Below are 25460 nucleotides of genomic sequence, written 5' to 3' on the forward strand. Positions count from 1 at the left end.
CTCTAATGTTTCTGCCAGTTCACCATCTTAACAACAACAACAACAATAATAATAATCTTTTCTACTACAGGCACAAGACCTGAAATTTTGAGGGGAGAGGTTAAGTCAGTTACACCGACCCCAGTACTCAACTGGTACTTAATTTATCAACACCAAAAGGATGAAAGGCAAAATTAACCTCGGTGGAATTTGAACTCAGTACGTAGCAATGGGAGAAATACAGCTAAGCATTTTGACCAGCATGCTAATGATTCTGCCAGCTCACTGCCTTAGCAACAACAACAACAATAATAATAATGTTAATAATGATAATTCTTTCAATATAGGCACATGGTCTGAAACTTTGTGGGAGGCAGTGCTTCACTGATACTTATTTTATTGACCCTGAGTAGATAAAGGACAAAGTCAACCTAGGTAGAATCTGAACATAACCACTTGGAACCTTAATAATAATACGAGCACTCAGAGAGTGCAAACCTCTGCCAAGGCAACACCAACGTCCTCAGTGGTTAGCCAGAGATGATTTTTAAGATGTGAATATCTGAAATAAACTCAACTGCTCTCACAAATGAGAAAACTAAAAATGAATCCAACTACTCTCAAAAATTAAATAAAAAAGATGGTAAAATAATCCAGAATCCTTGTCTGGTACTGGATCAATCTCAAAATCTAATCAATTCATGCCAGTCACGAGGCCAAACATCCCTGAAAGTTTCATTCAAATTCATCCAGTAGTTCTTGAGATATCTTGTCCATGGACAAACAAACAAACACAATTGAAAACAATACCTCCCCCTTCACTAAGGCAGAGGTAACAATGTTGTCATCATCAGCTGTTATTTTTTTCTCTCATTCCTCAGCATTGCCATTAACCTCAAAAGAAAAATAACATTGTAACACTGAATATAACTAATTTTCTAGTTATATAACATCTCTGTAGAAATAATTTAGTAAAACAGAAAACATCTATTTTGTTGAATTACCTTTTTGTTTTTTATTATACCAAAGTGCGCAGAACGTTCATAAAACACCATGAATGATTGCTTTTTACATAAGTAGCAAGTATGCGATTTTTGTGAGAGAAAAGAAATGGGGCATATTTTGCCTTTCCAGCATTAACAGTACATTTTAGGAGCTATATGAAAATATTTTATATTTGCTAAGTAACAATCACTTCATAAGTTATCAATCTATCAACAACAAAACCTCCCTGAAAAATATCAGCAATAATAATAATAATAACAATATCAATAATAACAAGAGCACTCAGAGAGCACAAACCTTCGCTAAGCAACACCAACATCCTCTCAACAATTAGCCAGAGATGATTTTTAAAATGAGAATATCTGAAATAAACTCAACTGCTCTCACAAATGAGAATATTAAAAATGAACCCGACAGCTCTCAAAAATTAAGTAAAAAGAAAACAGAAAAATAATCCAGAATCCTTGTTCGGTGCTGGATTGATCCCAAAATCTAATCAGTTCGTGCCAGTCACGAGGTCAAACATCCCAGAAAGTTTCATCTGAATCCATCCAGTGGTTCTTGAGATATCTTGTCCACGGACAAACAAACAAACATAATTGAAAACAATACCACTGCCTTCGTTAATGCAGAGGTAATAATAATGATGATAATGATAATGATAATAATTAATAATAATAATGATAGGCTGGGGATAAAATGCAGTTTCAGTAGCAGCTATAACATCCATTTTGTGTCATTGAAGCATATTTTTTTTTTCATTATTTGGCTAAAGTTGAAATAAAATCACTATGAACTGGAGGCTGCAAGTCTGGGAAGACAGAATCTTGTGATGTGTTAATGCCATGATAGACTTAATTCCTTCATAGCAGTTCAAACTGATATGAGGTGTAGGTAGCACCTTGTGTAAAAAGACAATTTCTCTCTTACTTAAATTCACATAAATTGTCAAGATCCTATGATATCAACCCTGGCGAAATCCTTAGGAAACATTGTATTGGATTGAAACTCATTAAAATTAAACATTTAGATATACAAAACTATGCCTGTTGAGTACTGACCTTGCTAACCTTAACCAAATTTTGAGGTGCAAAAGTTAAGAGCATCACCTTTCTTCACAACTAAAATATAATAAAAAGTCTGTGCTAATGCACACAACAGTTATACTAGCAGTATTAGTAGTAGAAGTAGTTGTAAAAGTACAGATACAGTTGTACTGGCAACTATAATACCATAACATTAATTTGCAAAAAAAAAAGAAGAAAAATATCCTTTTTCTCTATCTCTATGCTCATCAGTGGAACTGGTAAAAGTGAACAATTTTGTCAATCTAGTAGACATTTACATACACACACACACATACACATATATATACACAGTCATCCACGTGTGTCTATGTATATATATATATATATATATATATATATATATATACAAACATACTTACACACATATATACATACATACATACATACATACAATAATAAGGATTCTTGAGAGAATTGGGTACTTAAATAATATGCACCAGGTAGGGTTGGATTAACCTGTGGTTACTACCCATGGTCGATTAAATATCCAGTAGAATGTTCAGGTTGTGCACACAGAGAAAACCACCCCTACGAGTATTTAACACCTAGGGGCTGGTCCAAAGCACACGTTGCATTGATCATACATTGTTTGGTATACCCTAGGGTGTCCGACGTGTCATGAATCTCTATGTTGTATTGTAAGCAAATGAATAATAATAGACGATGAATAAAGGTCAGTATCCATCATCTGTTATTATTCATTTGTTTATATATATATATATATATATATGTGTGTGTGTGTGTGTGTGTGTGTGTACATGCATAAGCTCACTTATTTTATTCTCATTCCTAATGATATTTTACAAAATGTTAGCATGTTTTTTTGTTGTTTTTTTTCCTTGAAAGTTGTCTTGGTATTAAAACATCCACTTAATTACAGTTGGAATCCAGAAGTATGGCCTCTGTGATCCTGTGAACATATAAATATGTTTACATGTATATATGTGTGTGTGTGTTTCTATGTATATATATATATGTGAGTGTTTGTATATAAACATATATATATATATATATAATACAAACATATATGTTTATATTCAGAAATGTTACATTGTCTTTGCATGCTAAACATTGAATTGCATGTTATTTTTAGTCTTAATTTTGATGTAGCAGAATGAATAGGTCTTGAATTGGAAAATATAGTAGATTCACTAACATCATTTTCAATTATATACCTTAAATACATGTGTGTGTATGCATACATATGTGTATGTGTGTATGTTCGTATATATGTGTGTTTATACACATGTATTGATACATATATACATGCACACATATATACTACACACACACACACACACACAAACATACTCAAACCACAACTATGCAATCATATATACATGCATACACACACACACACACACATATCTATATAAATGTATTTTGTCTTATATTTTTCCCTTGTATTCTTTCAGACATGTTACTCGAGAAAGATCACTAATGAAAACCTTGTCATCAGCCAGTTTCACATCTGCTAGTTCTGTGACTAATTTAACTCGAGCTGGCCATCGTGGTAGTAATGCTGTACCAAATCTTCATGACCAGTCATCACACAATGTCCATACTCCTACAGGACTGTCAGACATGAGTGGCTCTAAGCTTCCAGAAACATCCGTTGGGGAATATACAAAATTAGAAATGGCCAAAGTCGATATTGATAATAATATGGTAAGAAATATTTCTCTTTATGTTTTTGTTATTGTTTAGCACCAGCGTTACCTTTGATCCAGCATATCTATGATCAAAAGTATTTCAGATATATATATCTTATGGGGGGGGAAGTCACTGACACCCCTGGCAGATTGGAGAATGGACTAGCCGAACTCTTATATAAAGAATAGAGGTCATTAATAGTCGAGAGAGAGCATTTTTGGTAGTCTCGTGAAGTATGGCATGTGAACACATTGATTAAACCTCCGCTACATAATTTATCTATACCAACCTGTGGCAGGATATAAAAGTGTGTGTGTTTCCTACATCATGGATTACATTGTCCCAATATATACACACACATCGTGGTGAGCTGGCAGAATTGTTAGCATGTCGGGCAAAATGCTTAGCAGCGTTTCATCTATCTTTACATTCTGGGTGTAAATGCTGCCGAGGTTGACTTTGCCTTTCACCATTACAAGGTCAATAAAATAAGTACTAGTTGAGCATTGTGGTCAGCTCACCGACTTAGCCCCTCTCTCAAAATTGCTGACCTTATGTCAAACTTTGAAACCAATTTGGTTACTGAGGAGATATATAGGCACAGGAGTGGCTGTGTGGTAAGTAGCTTGCTTACCAACCACATGATTCCAGGTTCAGTCCCACTGCGTGGCACCTTGGGCAAGTGTCTTCTACTATAGCCATGGGCCGACCAAAGCCTTGTGAGTGGATTTGGTAGACAGAAACTGAAAGAAGCCCATCATATATATGTGTGTCTGTGTTTGTCCCCCCAACATCGCTTGACAACCAATGGTGGTGTGTTTACGTCCCCGTAACTTAGCGGTTCGGCAAAAGAAACCGATAGAATAAGTTCTAGGCCTACAAAGAATATGTCCTGGGGTCGATTTGCTCGCCTAAAGGTGGTGCTCCAGCATGGCCGCAGTCAAATGACTGAAACAAGTAAAAGAGTATACACACACACACACACACACACACACACACACACACACACATGCATGTGTGTACAAATGTATGTATGTATCGTCATCATCATCATCATCATCATAATATCCATGTCTCTAATTGCATGGGTTGGACAGTTTATTGAAGAAAATTTTCTATGACCAGGTGTTCGTCCTGTTGCCAGTCCTCACCTGTTTCCCAGCAAGATAATATTTTCCCATGAACAGATATGTCTTTCACAGAATATTGGAAATAAATGACACTGGTTGTATGACAATAACACTCATCGACAACTATCACAATGTCATGACAAGGAAACACAAACACACACATTCTCGCACTCACACAGTTAAACACACACACACACACACACAAATACTATGGGTTTCTTTCAGTTTCCATTGACCAAATCCATTCACAAGGCTTTGGTCATTGAGGAGATATAGTAGAAGACACTTGCCTAAGGTGCCATGCAGTAGAACTGAACCTGAAATTATATAGTTTGATGCAAGCTTCTCAACCATGTCGCTATGTCTGTGTATGTTCATATATATATATATATTTATGTGTATTTCTTCTATCTTAATGAATAAAAATTCTTCTGATAGAATAAATGGGTTAATAGAAACCAATGTAGCAAAGAACACAAAATAACTGTGGTTAGCTCCTGTTTTTAAGGCAGGAACTCCTTGAAATTTTGGGTATTTGAGTATATTTAAGAATTTAAGGATTGGAGAAAACGCATGTTATAATTGCATACTTTATTCCTACATATGTTTCAAAGGATTACAACCTGTGTGATCCATAGGGATCTTTGATATTAAAATTGTAACCTTCTCATCAGGGAAAGCATGGGAATCATCTTAAACGTAAGACATTATGACCGATTATCATATATATATATATGTGTATATATATATATATATATATATATATATATATATATATATATGTATATATTCTTTATTTTTTTCTTTTACTCTTTTGCTTGTTTCAGTCATTTGACTGTGGCCATGCTGGAGCACCACCTTTAATTGAACAAATCAACCCCAGAACTTATTCTTTGTAAGCTTAGTACTTATTCTATCAGTCCATTTTGCCAAACCGCTAGGTTATGGGGATATAAACACACCAACATCCGTTGCCAAGCAATGGTGGGGGGACAAACACAGACACACGAATGCATACATACATACATACATACATACATATATGTGTATATATATATATATATATATATATATATATATATAGATAGATAGATAGATAGATATAAAATTCTTAATGTCTACTTTAACATGCTTACATGGGTCACATTAAAATGAGGAGTGCCTATGTGGTAAGAAGCTTGCTTCCCAACAATATGGTTTTGGGTTCAGTTCCACTGCATGGCACCTTGAGCAAGTGTCTTCTACTGTATCCTCAAGCCAACCAAAGCCTTGTGAGTGGATTTGGTAGACAGAAACTGAAAGAAGTTTGTCGTGTATATATACATATATATATATATATATATATATATATATATATATATATATATATATATATATATATCCATGTATGCATTTGTGTGTCTGTGTTTGTTGCCCCACCATCGCTTGACAACTGATGTTGGTATGTTTATGTCCCCGTAACTTAGTGATTCAGCAAAAGAGACTGATAGAATAAGTACTAGGCTTACCAAGAATAAGTCCTGGGGTTGATTTGTTTGACTAAAGGTGGTGCTCCAGCATGGCTGCAGTCAAATGACCAAAACAAGTAAAGGAATAAAAGAATATATATATACATATATATATATATATATATATATATTTACATAAACTACGGTTTAAGCAATAAATTACCTGCCTCTGGACGCCCTCTTCCCAAGATGGTACCCATACAGGTGACCCCCAGGAGTGCCTCCGGATTTAAACATCCCCTGGTTGCTTGGATGCTTCAGACTACCCCTGAAGGATCGAGGCAAACCTACCACTTACCTATATACATATATATATATATATATATATACTTTATAATGTTCCTCTTCACCCTTTCTGTACTTCACTTGTCATTACCTCTTTTTTGAGCCTCTTCTATTTCTTTCAACTTGCCCACCAATTTTATATTTACCATCAACCAGCTTCCACCATTCACTACATTTACCATACTCCACCTTTTGCCATCTGTCATACTCCTCTCAACTCTTGCACATTTGACCACTCACCATTCTAATCCTGTGTCTGTGTTCTCTATTGCACTCACTTTCTCATACTTTGAGAGTACACTCTGACCCCTCACCACCAACATCTTTGTCTCTCTTTCCAGCTACTCTCACCAACCCTTATATAATGTGTGGTAGCCTGATCTCCTCTATAACCAGACACCTCTTCCTCAACCTCTATCATACTTTAGCCTCTCACCACCTGGCATAAACCCACCTCCCTCTCTACTATACCCTTACTCAGTTGAGCAGGCTTTTCTGTCTCATTAACCCCTTGATGACCTCACTACTGCCAATGCCACAAAAAAAAAAACCCAGTATCCTCTGTAATATGGTTGGCATTAGGAGCAGTAGTAAAGATTGTTTGTCAACATAACGTGGCAGTCCTTGTTTAGGATGAATGTTGACAAACAATCTTTACTACAAAGTACTGTTGCTGAATATCTCATGTTGTGAGATTTAAAAACAGTAATTTTCTAATTAGGAAGAGTATCCAGCTCTTAGAAACCATAGAAACCATGCCCAAGCAAACATTGGTATTCAATGCAACCCTCAGTCCTCTGGCCTGTCAAAGCTAAAGGATGCAATTAGATGTGTTTGAGATGAGATGTTTGAGAGCTATGGTTGGTGTAACACAGATGGACAGGATGAGGAATGAGGTGGTGCAAAGGCAAGCGGGAATGAGAGAAAAACTAACAACCAAAATGGATAGAGGAATGTTGAGGTGGTTTGGCCACATGACTGAGAAGCAGATGGTAAGGAGGGGGATAAAGGCAGAAGTGGTAAGCAGCAGACCTCGGTTTGTGTGGATGGATGGAGTGAGGAAAGCTTTGGTGGTTAGAGGTATTGGAATGAGAGAGGCAAAAGAGTTTATAAATGATAGGAAAGCTTGGAGAGTGTTTGTGGACGGATGAGTGAATTTGATTTTGCTCAAAGGGGTACAAAACGAACATGATGTGGCAGGGGTAAACCAGCATATGCTTTTGGGCCCCGCTGCTGATATTGGGGGTTGTGTTCTATCCCTTGACCCAAGCATAGAATGGGACTTGTCTCTTTGAACTGGGAAATGAATGGAATGCCTGGTGTGTATCTTTTTGTGACTACCCCCTCCTAAAAAAATGGGGAATAGGCCTGGGTGTATATGATATGATATGACATTGATTCCAGTATTTGCTGATATTTCATTTTATTGACTCTAGCAGGCTGAAGGCAGAGTTAACATCAGCAAGATTTGAACTGAGAATATAAAGATCCAGAACAAATACTGCTAGGCATGTTTTCCGACACTCTAACAATTCTGCCAGCTCACTGCCTTTCATATATGATGAGTTTCCAAAAATAATAAGTTTGCTAATATTTTCAATACTGGGAACATGCTACATCACAGGTTTTTTGCCAGTAAGCTAAAATTAAGGCTTATTAACTCTAAGAAATATTGAAATAATCAAACCCACTTTTACATAACTTAACTGTGTATTTAGCAGTCCCCTTTTTATTTCAATTATCAATTAATTTCAATTCTCTTTTTCATTCATTTTTATCTATTTATTATGTACATCCATTGATGCAGGCATGGCTGTGTGATGAGAAATTTTGAGTTCAGTCCCACTGCATGGAACCTAGTGTTGACCAAATCCTTGTGAGTGGATTTTGCTTGACAGAATCTGAAAGAAGCCAACTGTATATGCAATTAATCACTGTATATAATTGGTTTCAAATTTTGGCACAAAGTGAGCAATTTGGGTGGCGGGAGGAGTAAATCGATTATGTCAACCCTGGTGCTCAATTGGTACTTGTTTTATCAACTCCAAAAGGACGAAAGGCAAAGTCAACCTTGGTAGAATTTGAACTCAGAGCGTAAAGATGGATGAAATGCTACTGAGCATTTTGCCCAGCATGCTAACAATTCTGCCAACTCACCACCTTATCACTGCATGCAATTAATATGTGTTTTTGGACATTATAAATAAAGGTTAATGTCTTTTGTTGACTATTACATAAGCATGTTACTTAAAAGTGAAAGAGGGGAGAGAGAGAGAACAGTATGTTAAGGCAGATGATGTGTAGCTTAAGTTGAATTTGCTAGTCTTTTTTATAGCTGTTAACCATCCTACTAAAATCTTTGACCAAACTTTTGGTGGAGAAACGTCTATTTCCTTTGAAGTTTTGCCATCTCCACCATAATAAGTCAGCCAGTACTGATCATTAACATATTTCATGACTTGAAAAACCTGAACGCTGTGGTTCAAATATTAGCGGAGACAAAGGTTCACAGTTACCTCCCCTGCTTGCTTCACTAAATACTATTGGCTACTACTTGGTGGCTACTTGGCTACTACTTGATATTTTGTCAGTTGACTGTATTGAACTCTAATATCATTATTTCTGATGTTGAAGACACTGGAAATCAGCAACCTTTTTTTCAATCTAACTTGTGTTTTCTTCACATTTTGGCCTTACAGGTTGCACATTTAAGATGTTTGTATTGAAGTTGGAAGCTTATCAAATTCATTTATTCAGCTTAGCAAAACATTTGATTAATTATAACAATGTTTATGTCTGTATTTTAGTAATAAAAAATTAAATAAAGATATATTAAGATATGTTTACATGCCAGATACAACAAAATATTGAAAAAAATTTACTAGATTCTCTTGTTCTCTGTTCCAGATTTGTTTTGGTGATTTTTGTTGTTTTTCTTCGTTTTCTATTTTTGTTTTGTTTTTGCTTCATGTAGTAAAACTTTTAATACACGTTTTGTATACTTACCTCCCTTGCTAACAGGCGTTCAGTTTAGAGTAATCTCCCTTGAGATTTTTCCGTTTCTTTTTGTATTATCGAAAATTCAATTCGTTATTTATGCTTACGACAACCCTGTCAAACAAACCACAGCTAATATAAGATCTTTGCCCCGTTCCAGTCGTGAACAGCCCATCAATTTCCTGTGTGGAACCCAAAACTACATCTAAAGTGTTCTTTTCTAAGACAACAGGATATGATTTGAGAAGATATAACTGTTATTTCTAGCAATTTTGAGCAACTACATTTAGATTCCCTTGGAGATTTGTTTTACATTGAGTACAAAAAGTGGGGATTATTAATTGAATTGTACATACTCTATCAACTGGGTATGAAGAATAAATAAAATACTCTTTTAGCCAGCTCTTCAAAATAATTATAATGATTTCTTTATTTGCCCAAGGGCAACTGAAAAAGAGATATTATGCAGACAGTTTACCAAAAAAATTGTTGTTAATGCAGAAATGATTATAGAACAACTGACATGGAGAATAATCCTTTCAGCTAAAGGCACAAGGCCTGAAATTTGTGGGGAGGGGCGCAGTCGATTACATCAACCCCAGTGTTTCACTGATATTTCATTTATCAACCCTGAAGGTTGAAAGCTAAAGTCAACCGTGGCAGAATTTGAACTCAGAATCTAGCAGCAGACGAAATACTGTTAAGCATTTCACCTGGTGTACTACCAATTCTGCCATGAATAATAACATGTAAAATTATAAGGACCAGTAATGGAGGCGTATGGCTTGGTGGTTAGAGTATTCAGCTCTCAATCATAAAGTCATGGTGCATTGTGTCCTTGAGCAAGACACTTAATTTCACATTACTCCAGTCCACTCAGCTAATAAAAATAAGTTGTACCTGTAGTTTAAAGGGCTGACCTTCTCACATTTGGTGTGTTATTCTGAATCTCCCTGAGGATTACGTTAAGTGTATGCATGTTTGCAGAGTGCTCAATAATTTCACTTGTATATTAATTTCCTGAGCAGGCTGTTCCATTGTTTGAATCGACTGGTACACTTGTAACCAACAGAGTACCAAAGTACCACCTAAAACCCATAGATCCAAGATTATCCCAACCACCAAGGGCAAAAGTCCTATCTATCTGTGTTCTCCAGTCTACTGGTGTAGACTGATTCACACTGGCCATTGTCGCCATTCTCACTCACCTTTCATCAAATTACTTGAAGAAGTCAATGAGGAAATAATTAAATTAATAATAATGATGATGATGATGATAATTATTTTTGTTTTAGATTGTTTCTAAAACAACAAAATAACTAAATAAAGTCATATAAATACAAATAAAGAGAAACAATTTGATGCAAAAGAGGAAGTAAGTGAGATATTTTATACAGACCTAAACGAGAAGGGGAAAACAAAATAATTTCAGAGTGAGATGGTTAAGGTACTTACAGCTCTACCTTAAGCTCAACCAGTCCTGCCTATATTTGAAATTGGTGAAGTTACCCAATTCAGCCCTATCATACTTACTACACTTGTATAGGTTTCATAGAATTCCTCTTAAGACATTATTTGCCTGGTATTCTTTTTATTTACTTGATAACATTATTTCAGTCTGCCTTCACATTTACCCAGCTTGGCTGAATGAAATGGAGGAAAAAAATTTAGAAAAATACAAAACAAAATTGAATGACGTGCAATGTATTTTCAGATCTTTTTCTGAATTCAAGAGTCAATTTGATTTATTTGTTAACATATTATATGATAATTGATTTGATTATATGATAGAATAATAATGTCCCATTTACTTATTTATTGTCTCTAGCAGTCTGGTAATGCGCACATTCCTTTGATATCTCCGGAGTTACAAAAGAGACGAGTTCAGGACATTTTAAAAAGGATACCAATAGGATCTGAAGCTACAACAGTGATGGTAGGATGTGTTGACTTCCTTCAAAAACCTGCAATGGCTTTTGTTCGACTTTCAGAAGGTCAAATCATTAAAAACTTTACTGAGGTTCCTTTACCTACTCGTTTTGTATCTGTGCTACTTGGTCCAGATAATGGAGAGATGGACTACCATGAAGTTGGCCGCTCACTGTCCACTCTTATGTCAAATCAGGTAAGGATTAACTTTTTATTAGAATTATAATTGTACGAAAGAAATTATATATGTCCATGTGTAAGTGTATGTGCCAAGCCTTCCCCACCTCTCATTTTCCTAACACCTATCCCTCCATAACTCTTCTAACTACAGCACAATTCAACTACTGTAATCATATGAGAAGAGAATCTGCATGTATTTCATCTTCTTTTGTGTTACCAGTTATCACTCCCTCTCTCTGAAATCCTTTCATTCTCAATATCATCCTTTCCTACTCTATTTTCCATTTATCACATCTTTCTCTGTTTCCTGTTATCTCTTCCTTTCTTCTGAGTTACATCTTAGGACTGCGATATCTCATCTTTAACACCCTCTCATATTTTCTATCATCCTCAACACCCTCTTATATCTGCTATCACTCTCAACACCCTCTTATATCTGCTATCACTCTCAACACCCTCTCATATCTGCTATCACTCTCAACACCTTATCATATTTGTCACCAATAGCCTTCCCCCTCACCTTTGTTCCCCACTCACTACAACCACCTCTAAGTACCTCTGACCTTCATCTATGTCTCTGTCTATCTCTCCCTCCACTCTCCCATCTCACTTACAATCTCCCTGTTTTCTGATCTATCCACTGGCATTAATATAATGCTGCTCTCTATCCTTCCTGTACCTCTTCTATCTCTTTCGCCTTACCACCCGCACTGTATTGGTTTGACACAGTGCAAACTTCAGGGCTGCATCAACCTCAAGTGTTGCTTTGACATAGTTTCTTTGACTGGATGTCCTTCCTAAAGCCATATTTTGAGGAGAGAAAAGCAGAATATCTTAATAAAAAAGAGCTAGTTTTGCACAGATATTTATTATCAATATTTTCTTGCACTGTCCTATCCAGTATGTATCTATTTTTAGATATTTGTATGGTTATTTGATATTTGTATGGTTATTTGATATTTGTATGGTCTGTCTGTGTTAATTTTTTATAGAAATTACTAGAAAAAAGTGAGGACTTATTTATATAAAAAAGTTAATTTGTTCTTTAGTGTATCATCAGTTATATCTTCTGCTTACTGCTAATACAATTTCTTCTTCATGTTCTAATCTTTACAAAGATTAAAAAAACATTTTTTGAAATAAAAATATTCTGCATAGTTTAAATATTTTATTTCTAAATAAAATCACAGTACCTCTAAATGTTCAGCTCCCCACATTAATATCTGTCTCCTTCAAAATGCCTCCCAAGGAGGTGCTGCAGCCAGGTTAAGAACCACTGCCCTAGATTGAAAAAAAATTTGTCTCTTGAGATGAACATATGGTGCTGTAGACCTTCTGATATCAAAGTTGATGGCATCAAGAATACATTCACTAAAAATGCCTATCTCACTCTCAGAGGGGTGACTATCCTGCATTTACGACTGTAAAGAAAGTTGGGACTGTAGTACTTAAAGTGATATAAGGGGTAGGGCAAGCAGTGCACATAATCTCTATCTTTAGGGGAGGTGGTTGGCTCTTTCATTTTAGCATTTATATTAGTGTATGTCAAAATGTTGGCTTCTTGTGTGTTTTAGCATTGGTTTTTGTATGAAGTCTTTTGTACATGAAGGTGTTTTGTTTCATATATGTTCTTTGTTGGCAAGAATGTGTGCATTAGGGGATTGTTTGAAGTATGTCATGTAATTGTTTGGAAAGGGTTAGAACATTGCTGAAATTTTACCTCTTTGATGATGTTTATCAAATTAGTCTTAAATATTCAAGATCCTTTATCTAGGAGGGCATTTTCATGATTTGAAATTGAATTTATCTGTAGATGTAGTGGCAGTAGGGTTTTCAGAGAAGTAGGTTTTCCAGCACATTGTTCATACTTTCTGTTTTCCCAATAAGTTGTGTTAAATCTTCTCAAATGGTATTTGGATGTCTTTCAATAAATATAGAAGTTGCTAAATCTTCATCTTCAACAGTTTATTCCTTATGTACATTATTTACATTTGATGGTTATTTGTCCTCATCTTGTTTGTTGTTAACACAATATTTCGGCTAATATACGCTCCAGCCTTCATCAGGTGTCTCGGGGAAATTTCGAACATGGGTTCTCATTCCTGAGGTATTTTTCGATGTTGTTATTGTTATTATTATTATTATTCAGGTCACTACCTGGAATCGAACTTGGAATCTTGGGGTTAGTGGCCCATACTCTTAACCACTGCACCATATGCCCACGGGCATATGGTGTAGTGGTTAAGAGTATGGGCTACTAACCCCAAGATTCCGAGTTCGATTCCCGGTAGTGACCTGAATAATAATAATAATAATAACATCGAAAAATACCTTAGGAATGAGAACCCAGGTTCGAAATTTCCCCAAGACATCTGATGAAGGCTGGAGGGTATACTAGCCGAAACGTTGTGTTAACAACAAACAAGATGAGGACAAATAACCATCAAATGTAAATAATGTACATAATTCCTCATCTCTTAAAAAAAAGTTTATTCTTTGTTTATGCGTAGTACTCAACAGAGATTGGAACTGTTACATAGATTATATGAATAAATGAAAGAGAGTAGCACTCAATACATGTAGGTGAGAATATCTGGATCTTCATTGTTTTCATTTCACTAATCATGTCTTCACGACTGTAACCTATGGATCAGAAAGTTATTTCCTTTCCAATGCCTGATGATTAATATCAGTACTTAATAATTCTAGAAAAATGATAACATTCTGTAAGTAATTATTGAAGATGTTTCAGGAAAGTAGGCGTAGGAGTGGCTGTGTGGTAAGTAGCTTGCTTACCAACCACATGGTCCCGGGTTCAGTCCCACTGCGTGGCATCTTGGGCAAGTGTCTTCTACTATAGCCTCGGGCCAACCAAAGCCTTGTGAGTGGATTTGGTAGACGGAAACTGAAAAGAAGCCCGTCGTATATATGTATATATATGTTTGTGTGTCTGTGTTTGTCTCTCCAATATCACTTGACAACCGATGCTGGTGTGTTTATGTCCCCGTAACTTAGCGGTTCGGCAAAAGGGACCGATAGAATAAGTACTAGGCTTCTAAAGAATAAGTCCTGGGGTCGATTTGCTCGACTAAAGGCAGTGCTCCAGCATGGCCACAGTCAAAAGACTGAAACAAGTAAAAGAGTAAAAGAGTATACATTTCTTCACTGAAATTTGTAAAAAAAAAATGGTCCCAGTGTTGTTCAGAAAGACTTAAAGATTGAGTATGAAACGGTCTCAGTCAGCAATAGCCTTACACAAATGTTACAGGAAATTGGCTTTGAAGAACTTGTTGCAGGTGATATTCAGGAGTTTTTCATTATGATGAGACACTCATCTATGAACACCTTAAAGTGTTAACAGAGCTGCAGGAACGCAATTCAGATAACAGAGAAGAGACTCCTCTATAGGTGGTTTTAACAACAAAGATCTTTTCTAAGGTTTGAGTGAAATAATTCGTGCTTTTTCAAAAACCTTCAGAAAATTATCCAAATTTTAAAAGAAGAATGAATGTTAAAAGATTTATAATAATGGCATTAACCCTTTTGATACCAACCCGGCTGAAACCACCTCTGGCTCTATAGTACAAATGTCTTGTTTTCATAAATTCTGAATGAAAATCTTCCACCTTAGTCACAATTTATGTTCCTAACACTAGCTTCATGATAACTAGGTTATTTTACTAAATTCTTTGTTATATTTAAAATTAATTGAAAGAAACACAGAGCATCTCAAAAGAAATACAGTAACAAAAGGGTTAAACTGTTTATTAGGAAGAATTAGATGTTTGTGAAACAGCAAAGCAGTCAACATTTGATACTATTTTTTTATAAAAACAAAAAGAAACTAATGCAATCAATATTATCATTTTTTTTTTTGGTCTTTGGGACATTTTTCTTGTGGCAAAAACTAAAGAAAGTTTATTCTTTTTTGATTGAATTAAAATAATTTTCTTCACAGGATTTGTGTGTGTGTGTTTTTTTTTTTTATTAAATTAAATGTAATTTTGTTGAAAGGATTTTTCTGAAAGTAGAAGCATTGTAGGCCTACAGAAATTAAGTGGATATTTCTTTCAATAATTAAGAGAGCTTTGTTTTACCTTCTTTGGTGTGTTTATCTTCTTACTTTATTTCCTTACATTTTCCCCCCTCTTCTCTGTCTTAATATCACTTCTTCTATGCTAGATAATGACTTTCACCATTATTTCTTTATTAATTTTTAGAACTTCCATGATGTAGCTTACCAAGCTGAAAGTAGGGAAGAATTTCTACATGCCATCAATGACTTCTTGACGGAATCTATAGTGTTGCCACCTGGTGACTGGGACCATAAAACTCTACTACCCATCATGGATATGGCTAGGAAACGAGCAAACTTACGATTGAGAAAAAAACAGAAGCAGATGGAAAAAGAGGGTACGTACAACTGCTGCAGTTTGGTTAAGGAGTCACGAGCCCGGTAAGTCTTCTGGAATAATTTGGTGACAACTTGGCTGTCTTTGTCTTGTTACCACTCCAATGAATTCTTACCAAAACTCTTGTAGCTTTTTTCTCAAACTGCTTGATTTTTTTTTTGTTTTTTTTTATTATTATTTTTTTTTTTTTACAACTTCTAGCAATATAAAAGCACTGAGATTTGCTGAAGCTTATTGCTGTTCTGCTGTGGTTTCTTAAAATTACTTTCTTGTTTATATATTTTTTTTAATTGCACTGAAGTTCATAATTTTCTTTCTCACTGTTATTTTTATAACTATAAGCCTTTTACTTCTCTACAGCCTATCATCTCAGGAATATAATTGCTACTGCCTTATTTTAAGCTAAGACACTTCTCTAAATTTTAAGAAAATTCTTAACAGAATTGACTTTATTTATCATCCATCTGTTGGTCAATAAAATAATAGTAACAGTATTCCATTAGGTCAGTTAAATCAACTATACCCCTTTCACTACAAACATTGGTCTTGAACCTAATCAAAATCCATACTAGCAGTTCTAAACCCCAATTTTTGCTATGGACCTTTTTTGAGGTAGGAGACCATTGAGTAGGCCAAGAACACAATAGTCCAATAATATCCATAATCTCAGTTGGCCATACTTGGGGATCCAACAGAAGAATGTAATGATGATTGCTTGTGACAGGGCCCTAGGGAGGAGGTGCCTGAGAAAATGGCTGGCTGGATGGATGGATGGTTGGACACCTTTTGAAGCAAAATCACTTCTTTGTGACCACTCCTTCATAGATGCTATTAGTTGGAAAATTTTAATATTTGCAGTGTCTATGAATTGCAACTGTATCATGTAAAAACAAAATACTTCTTAGTATCGAATGAAAATAATTATTTCTATGGAGATAAAATTGTGCATTAGCCAACAAAATTTTGTAAAGATATAAAGCAAAAAGGACCTCTAGAAATTAACTTTTTTTTTCATTGATTTTTAATGTCCACTTTTCCACACTTGCATGGAGTCAGGTGCAATTTGTTGAGTCTAATTTTCTATGCCATAATGTGCTTCCTGTCACCGACTCTCACCTGTTTCTAAGTAAGGTAATATATTTGAATGACCATCATGGAAGACTGGAAATGAAGAGCCACCGCTTGCATGACAATGACACTCATTTGCAATTGCTACACAGTGTCAAAATAAGAATACGGTAACAAACAATAATACACACATGCAAACATATACATGTATGTGTGTGTGTGTATATATATATATATATATATATATATATATATATATATATTAGGTTGTCAAGAAAGTTCTTGCGAGATTTTTAATTTTGGTTTTAAATGATGTATTTTCAAATTAATTTTCGTTAAATTACTTTGACTTTATATATCATTTTAAAGCCCGTTTTTTGCTCTATCCAATCGTGTTACTCTTTTTCTTTTTGAATAATTAGGCCATTTTTTGCGGAATGTTGAATACAACATGGACAAAAAGCAAATTCACACAATTTTCTTATTCCAGTTCAAGCTAGGCCGAAAAGCTGCTGAAACAGCTCGCAATATCAACAATGCATTTGGCCCAGGGACCACTAATGAATGTACAGCACAATGGTGGTTCAAGAAATTCCGTAGCGGTGACAAGAGTCTTGAAGTTAATAAGTGTAGTGGTCAGCCATCGGATGTTGACAACGATCAACTAAGAGCCTTAGTCAAAGCCAATCCATGCACAACTGTTTGAGAGCTTGCTTCTTAGATGTAACATATACGACAATTTCCAACCACTTAAAAGAGACTGGAAAAGCAAAAATACTTGAGAAATGGGTGCCGCACGAATTGAACAACAACCAAAATAAACGCCGTTTTGAAGTGTTGTCTTCCCTTCTTTTATGCAACAAGAACCCATTTCTCGACTAGATTGTGACTTGCGATATAAAGTGGATTCTTTATGACAACTGGCGATGCTCAGTTCAGTGGTTGGACACCGACAAAGCTCCACGGCACTTCCTGACGCCAAAGTTGCACCAAAAGAAGGTCATGGTGACTGTTGGTAGTCTGCAGCCGATTTCATCCATCACAGCTGTTCTGTTTGGATCCAGGTGAAACCATTACAGTGGAGAAGTACTGTCAGCAAATGGATGAAATGCATAAGAAACTCCGACAACAACAGCCAGCATTGGTCAATAGAAAAGGACCAATCCTTTGCCATGACAACACTCGGCTGCATGTTGCACAACTGACCCTGCAGCAGTTGAATGAATTGGGCTACGAAACTCTGCCTCATCCGCCATACTCACCAGACCTCTCGCCTACTGACTACCACTTTTTCAAGCATCTCGACAACTTCCTTCGTGAGAAATGCTTCAAAAACCAAGACGATGCCAAACACGCCTTCAGTGACTTCATTGCCACCAGAACGCAAGATTTTTATGTTACTGGCATAAATAAACTTGTTTTGCATTGGCAAACAGGTGTTGATTCTGATGGTGTTTATTTCGATTAACAAAATTTTGTTTGAGCCGAGATATGTGCATCTGAGTTTAAAGGTTAAAAACCACAAGAACTTTCTTGACAACCTAATATATATAGAGGCATAGGAGTGGCTGTGTGGATAGGCACAGGAGCGAATGTGTGGTAAGTAGCTTGCTTACCAACCGCATGGTTCCAGGTTCAGGCACTTTGTTCAAGTGTCTTCTACTATAGCCTCAAGCCGACCAAAGCCTTGTGAGTGGATTTAGTAGATGGAAATTGAAAGAAGCCTGTCATATATCTATATATTTGTGTCCCCCACCACCACCACCATTGCTTGACAACTGATGTTGGTGTGTTTACATCCCCGTAATTTAGCAGTTCAGGAAAAGAGACCGATAGAATAAATACTAGGCTTATAAAGAATAAATCCTGGGGTAAATTTGTTCAACTAAACATGGTGCTCCAGTATGGATACAGTCAAATGACTGACACAAATAAAAGAATATATATATATATATATATATATATATATATATATATATATATATATATATATATATATGCACGATGGACTTATTTTCTGTTTCTGTCTAGCAAATCTGTTCTCAAGGGTTTGGTTGGCCAGATGCTATAGTAGAAGACTAGAAGGCTCTTGCTTAAAGTTCCATGCAGTGAAACTGAACCCAAAACCATGTGGTTGGGAAGCAAACATCTTACCACACAGTCATACCTAATGTACATTGAATTTGCCAGAAAAATTCTTGGAAACATAAAATCTTTAGTAATGGCAAAATATTCCTATGGTTGGCACTTTATTCAGTGTGAGGCATGTAAGTGATGCAAACTTGGAAGTTTTTCAACATCACATTGCTGTTCTTGTCAAACAAGGACCACTTCACCTGACAATATCAAGAAGGTTGTGAGCATTTAATAGTAAGTAATAATACAACACTCAGTTCTATTAATTTCAAGGCTAATGAAAAAACTACTGAATTAGAGATACATGAAAGGGTTAAATGTGCAAAAACCTACATTTAAGGACTAAAAACAAAATATCATTGATAATTTATCTTGTAAGTTAACAAATCTAACCAAAAGTGAGTTGACAATATTGAGTAAAATTATCTTAGACACTATTATTTTTAGAATTAAACAAATGATTGATTTACCGTTATGGAATAACAGCATTTGCATTATCAATTGGTTCAATAATATTAGTAACAAGCTTCTCTGTAAATTTTTCCAGTTTGAGTCTATAAATAACTATTTGCTCCAAAAAGCATGATTTTATATTGAGAATTATATTTCAGTTAGTGATTTTCATATTGAATTAATCATGCATGCAAAATCATTGCTTGCTTTCCAAAATGATCTATGGGTGAAAATTAAAATTATGTTAATTCTTTTGATGTAGTCATAGGCAGCCTAGACTCAACAGAAATTTGTTAGCTTATGGTGTTTATGTCATATTTATTACATATCAAATTTAATCATTTTCAATGTGATATACATCAAGATGATGGGATCACTATTACATGGAATAGAAATGTTAACCTTTAACACACTGCATTTTCTCTAGAATTGTTTCCCCTGCCACTGTCCTGCAACTTCAGGGGAGAAAACTCTATGATGACATAATGCACCTACTGTGTGATGAAGGTTATAGACATTCAGAAAAGATCCAGTTAAACAATTTAAAGACTTACACCTAAAAATTACTAACACAAATTTACAAATAGTTAATATTTTTATAAATTACCTTAGGAATATTTAGGAAACCAAATAGAAATTGGCATTGCAATATTTAGGAAACCAAATAGAAATTGGCATTGCAATAAATATTATTTCAAACCATTCACTTGCCCTTATTAATAATTTGGTAATAATGTTAGAATGGTGTTTGGTGCCCCTGCATGGCTGGTAGTTCAATAACTGAAACCAATAAAATAGTATTTCATATGGATTGTTGTTTTTCAACAAAACAACCCTTTATTATTATGAAATATTGAAACAATAGTTTCACAGATAAAATTTATTTTATAACTAATATGAATATTAATACTAAGACACTAAGAACAATATTGTTTAACTTGATACCCCAATCAGTCTTAATATAAAAGTACTTTCCAAAAAAGCTCATAGATATTATATGATTTTTAAATGGAAATAATGTCAAATTAAGTTATAGGTGCACAAGTAATTTTGCTACAGAAATAGCAAATATTTCGAATAGCGTTATACATCCAGTTATTCCCGTCACATAGTTGTTTCAAATTCTCATTAGATAATGTATTCCTTTTGAACACAATAGTTTATAGAGTGAAAGTATACATAACACAAATTATTCAGCTTTTAAGGATTATATTGGGTTGACTGAAAATCATTTTAAACATACTTTCAGAAACCCAGTAACATCTTTGGACACACGTTTGTCAAACTACATCTAGTCTTCAAAAAATAACTGTGTCAAAAGTTGCAAAATTATTTGGAAGATATTAGAACATGCCAGACCTAATAATCAGAGTAACTGTAACTGTAATCTTTACATTTTCAGAGAAATCAAATATATTGCTTCATAGGAATTCTTTATAAAACATGCCACTTCAGAGATAATGTCTTTTTGTCAACATGGAACGAAATATCTATGGAAATATTCTAAAATTCCCAATGGTGCAATTTTTAATAATGTTTATACCATATTTATACATGCTCCAAACAAATCAAACCTCTTTCCTTGATATGCATCCAACAGTCAACATTGTTGACAAATTTTAATTTTTTGGTTGAAATATTTCAAAATGGCTAGCAATAATATGACTATCGAACTATGCTATTACACATTCCAACCAAATCAAGACATTTTCTGTCATTAACATTTATAATCAATAGCTTTATTACAAAATTACTTGAGAACTGGCAAAACATGAAACTTAATTTATGAAGTTTCTGCTTAAAACATCCCCCCCCCCACACACACACATGAAACATTTAACCCTTTAGTGTTCAGATTACTCTGTTAAATGTAATACTTTTTCACTCAAATTGTTTTGAATTAATCATGCATTATGTTATAGCTTTGAGGTTTCAATGATGTGATTGCTTATTTTTAGAAGGACATTGTAGGTTAGGTGTGAGAGGCTAGATATGGCCAGTTTAAATACTAAAGGGTTAATGAAGGCTGAACATTGTCTTATTCCAGTAATATGTAATACCCTGTTTAATGCTACATTATGTAATGCTGATTAGCTAAAGCATGCTTAATTCAATACGACAATAATACGTTATGATAATAAGTAGCAAAACTTGTGAAAATTTCACATTATATAAATTTTCTTACTCTTAGTAGGATGCATAAATTTATGTATCTCCATAGCATTCTTTCATTTGGAAGAATCATTACCACGTCTTTCTGCCAGCTTTACATTCAAATGTCACTGAGGTTGACTTTGCCTTTTGTCCTTTCAGGGTCTATAAAACAAATACCAGTTGAGCACTTGAGTTGCTATGATTATCTAGCTCTTTCTCTTCAAAATTTCAGGCCTTGTGCCTCTAGTAGAAAGAATTATGTTAATTATTTTTATGATACTGAGCTGGATAACAGATTACGGTTAAGGGGATAAAAAAAATCAACTTGTTCATTCAGATGTTGCACTCTAGGAACACAAAATCATTTCTGAAACCTTCTTTGAATATTTCTCATAATATTACACAACAGTTATACATTCATGTTTTCTTATCATATTTGGTTCCTCTCTCAATATTCTCCCCACTGTTCATTGTTCATATTATTTTATCACCCTTCTTTATATACAATCATCTCACTGTTTCCCATCCATGTTCTTTCTGGGTTTCTCTTGGCATTCTCTTTGACACCTTAACCCATATATATCTCTTTAACATCTTAACCCTGGTCGTGTTTTCGTAATGCAAAACCTGCTCCTACTTGTTTGGACATGAACTCGCTGGGAAGCAACTGACTAAGCATACAAAATGTTCAGTAGGTAGTCGACACCTGTAGCTAACAGTTGCATACTATTCTCTTCCAGATTGTGAAAGCTTACCATAACTTTTTATCTAAATACAGTGAAATTTTAAGACCTCATTTTTTTATGGGCATATTTGTGTTAAAGGTATCTTGCACAATGGTATTCATTCATGCAAACTCTTCTTATTTGTTGGTTTTGTCTTAAACTTTCTCTTGTTTCATATCTTTGTTCTCTTTTCCTTTAGCTGTATCATCTCATTAAAACAACACTGTAGGCCCAAGATACAGTATATATATGTTTATGGTTGAGCTGACCATCCTGAAAAGGTATCCTCTAGGACAAGCATCAAGCAGATATTATTAACTTGAGCATGATCCATGTGTATATGAATCCAAGGATCTAACTCTTTGGGTTACAAATGAAGCCTGTTTTTTCGAAAGTTTTTCATCTCTGCACATTTAGCACATTTATGGATGTAGTCCTTGACATCAATGAATAACCAAGGCTATCATGCTTCAAGCTTAAGGCAGTTGCATGTAGCAGCCACATGAAAAGCATGCACCAATATTAACATACCAATGACATCTTTACAACATATATTCATAGTAACAGTTTCTTACCTTGATATTATACTAATACCTTTACAAGGAGTTTATATTATTTCCTGATGTTAACATTATGTTTACTATCTCATTAATACTTTCTCTACCCAACACTCTCTTCTGAGACCCTGAAATCAGTTTAAAACATTTTCAACTTTACTCTAGATATGCCAGTCACCTTATGAGTGTTGCTTATCACAAGTCAGGATGCACCTCTGAAATGAGAATTTAAAACAACCTCACATATATGCAGCAAACACTCTACCTACCTATCTATCTATCTATCTCTCTCTCTCTCTCTCTCTCTCTCTCTCTCTCTATATATATATATATATATATATATATATATATATATATATATATATATATATATATATATATATATATATATATATATATGTATGTATATGTATATATATATATATGTATGTATATGTGTATATATATATATATATATATATATATATATATATATGTATATATGTATGTATGTATATGTATATATATATATATATATATATATATATATATATGTATGTATATATATATATATATATATATATATATATATATATGTATGTATGTATATGTATATATATATATATATATATATATATATATATGTATGTATATATATATATATATATATATATATATATATATATGTATGTATATATATATATATATATATATATATATATATATATGTATGTATGTATATATATATATATATATATATATATATATATATATATATGTATGTATATGTATATATATATATATATATATATATATATATATGTATGTATATGTATATATATATATATATATATATATATATATATATGTATGTATATGTATATATATATATATATATATATATATATATATATATATATATATGAATCATAGTAAATTATAAATATTTGATTGAAAGAAAGCATGAGTGAGTGAGTGAGAGAAAAAAGAAATGCAATTGTTTAAGTAACAGAATTAGAGCTAAAGATTTTGGGCCAAAATTTCAGTAGAAAGTTATGTTTATATATATTCATGGCATTATGCATGCCATCCAAAAGTCATATAGGGCTGCAAGTTGCCCATTTCTAATTATTTCTACCATGTTTTCACATAACTACACAATTTTTATGAATGTTCTTGCATAATAAGCATGAATTTCTGTTTTCTAATTTATTTGACTTTCTTTATACAAGTTTACTTTCTTTCTCAAATTCAATTCACAGCATAGTGCACTTACTCTTGATTTCGATTGTCCATCTTTCAGCTGTAAAATCATTGCTGTTTTCTCTTTTTAAAAAATTGGATTAATACACTAATAAATCTAACTAGTAGTAATTGTGGAAATTCCACAGTTACTTTGAAAACTATAAGATTGTTGAATGTTTATAGACACCCATGAAACATGGATTTTTGAGATGATGGATTTTTTGAGCATTGGATTTTTGAGATGATGTAAATCCTCATGTAGTACTGAAGGTCCTGACCGTGGAAAGAGCATCTTTGAAAACTATACTCTTTGTTATACATTTCTCATCTGTTCTGTTTAGAGAGTTATCTTATCTTTAATTCAGGAAGTGAATGTTCTCTTGAAAGAGCAACACACAGCTGTCCATGAGGAAATACTGGTTCATTTCTTTTCACCTTTCCTTTGTGATATTGGTATTGAAAATATTGAAAATGTGTTGAAAGAATAATATATATAGCAAATACTTTAAGAAATCTTAACCATAGAATGAATCAAAGGTTTAATCTATGTATAGTATTATTCTGTAATGGTCCAACTACATTGATGGTTTCACTAAGGTGGTGAGCTGGCAGAAACATTAGCATGCTGGGTGAAATGCTTAGTGGTATTTTGTCTGTCTTTACGTTCTGAGTTCAAATTTCACCGAGGTCAACTTTGCCTTTCATCCTTTCAGGGTTGTTAAATTAAGTACCAGTTGCATACTGGGGTTGATCTAATTGACTGGCCCTCCTCTCCAAAAATTTCAGGTCTTGTGCCTAAAATAGAAAAGACTATTTTCATATCAAATACAATTGAATATGGAGGAGCTTTGACCTACAGTACCAGTTAATAAAGTATACTAGCTGCTCCACTAAACACTGGATTCTTTAAAAAGAATGAAGATATGAAGGGTGCAATTATGATGGCAGTCAAATGTTATGCTTGCTCAAAGTGAACA

General features: G+C 34.1%; 1 protein-coding gene across 29 annotated transcripts in view; it reads left to right on the top strand.

Moving 5' to 3' along the window:
- The window catches only part of LOC106871495 (anion exchange protein 3), a 746335-nt gene that overhangs the window by 688751 nt on the left and 32124 nt on the right, over positions 1-25460 (top strand). For 20 of the 29 annotated variants that reach the window (XM_089359039.1, XM_089359081.1, XM_089359096.1 and 17 more), the window contains 3 exons: positions 3488-3740; positions 11474-11770; positions 15975-16167. In XM_089359039.1, the coding sequence (XP_089215165.1) occupies positions 3488-3740; positions 11474-11770; positions 15975-16167 (743 nt within the window). The remainder of the gene's footprint in view (positions 1-3487; positions 3741-11473; positions 11771-15974; positions 16168-25460) is intronic. The other 9 variants (XM_089359088.1, XM_089359119.1, XM_089359072.1 and 6 more) reach the window with 1 other exon arrangement.

The sequence above is a fragment of the Octopus bimaculoides genome, chromosome 1 (assembly GCF_046866305.1).
Source record: "Octopus bimaculoides isolate indiv1 chromosome 1, ASM4686630v1, whole genome shotgun sequence".
In the NCBI taxonomy this organism is placed as follows: domain Eukaryota; kingdom Metazoa; phylum Mollusca; class Cephalopoda; order Octopoda; family Octopodidae; genus Octopus; species Octopus bimaculoides.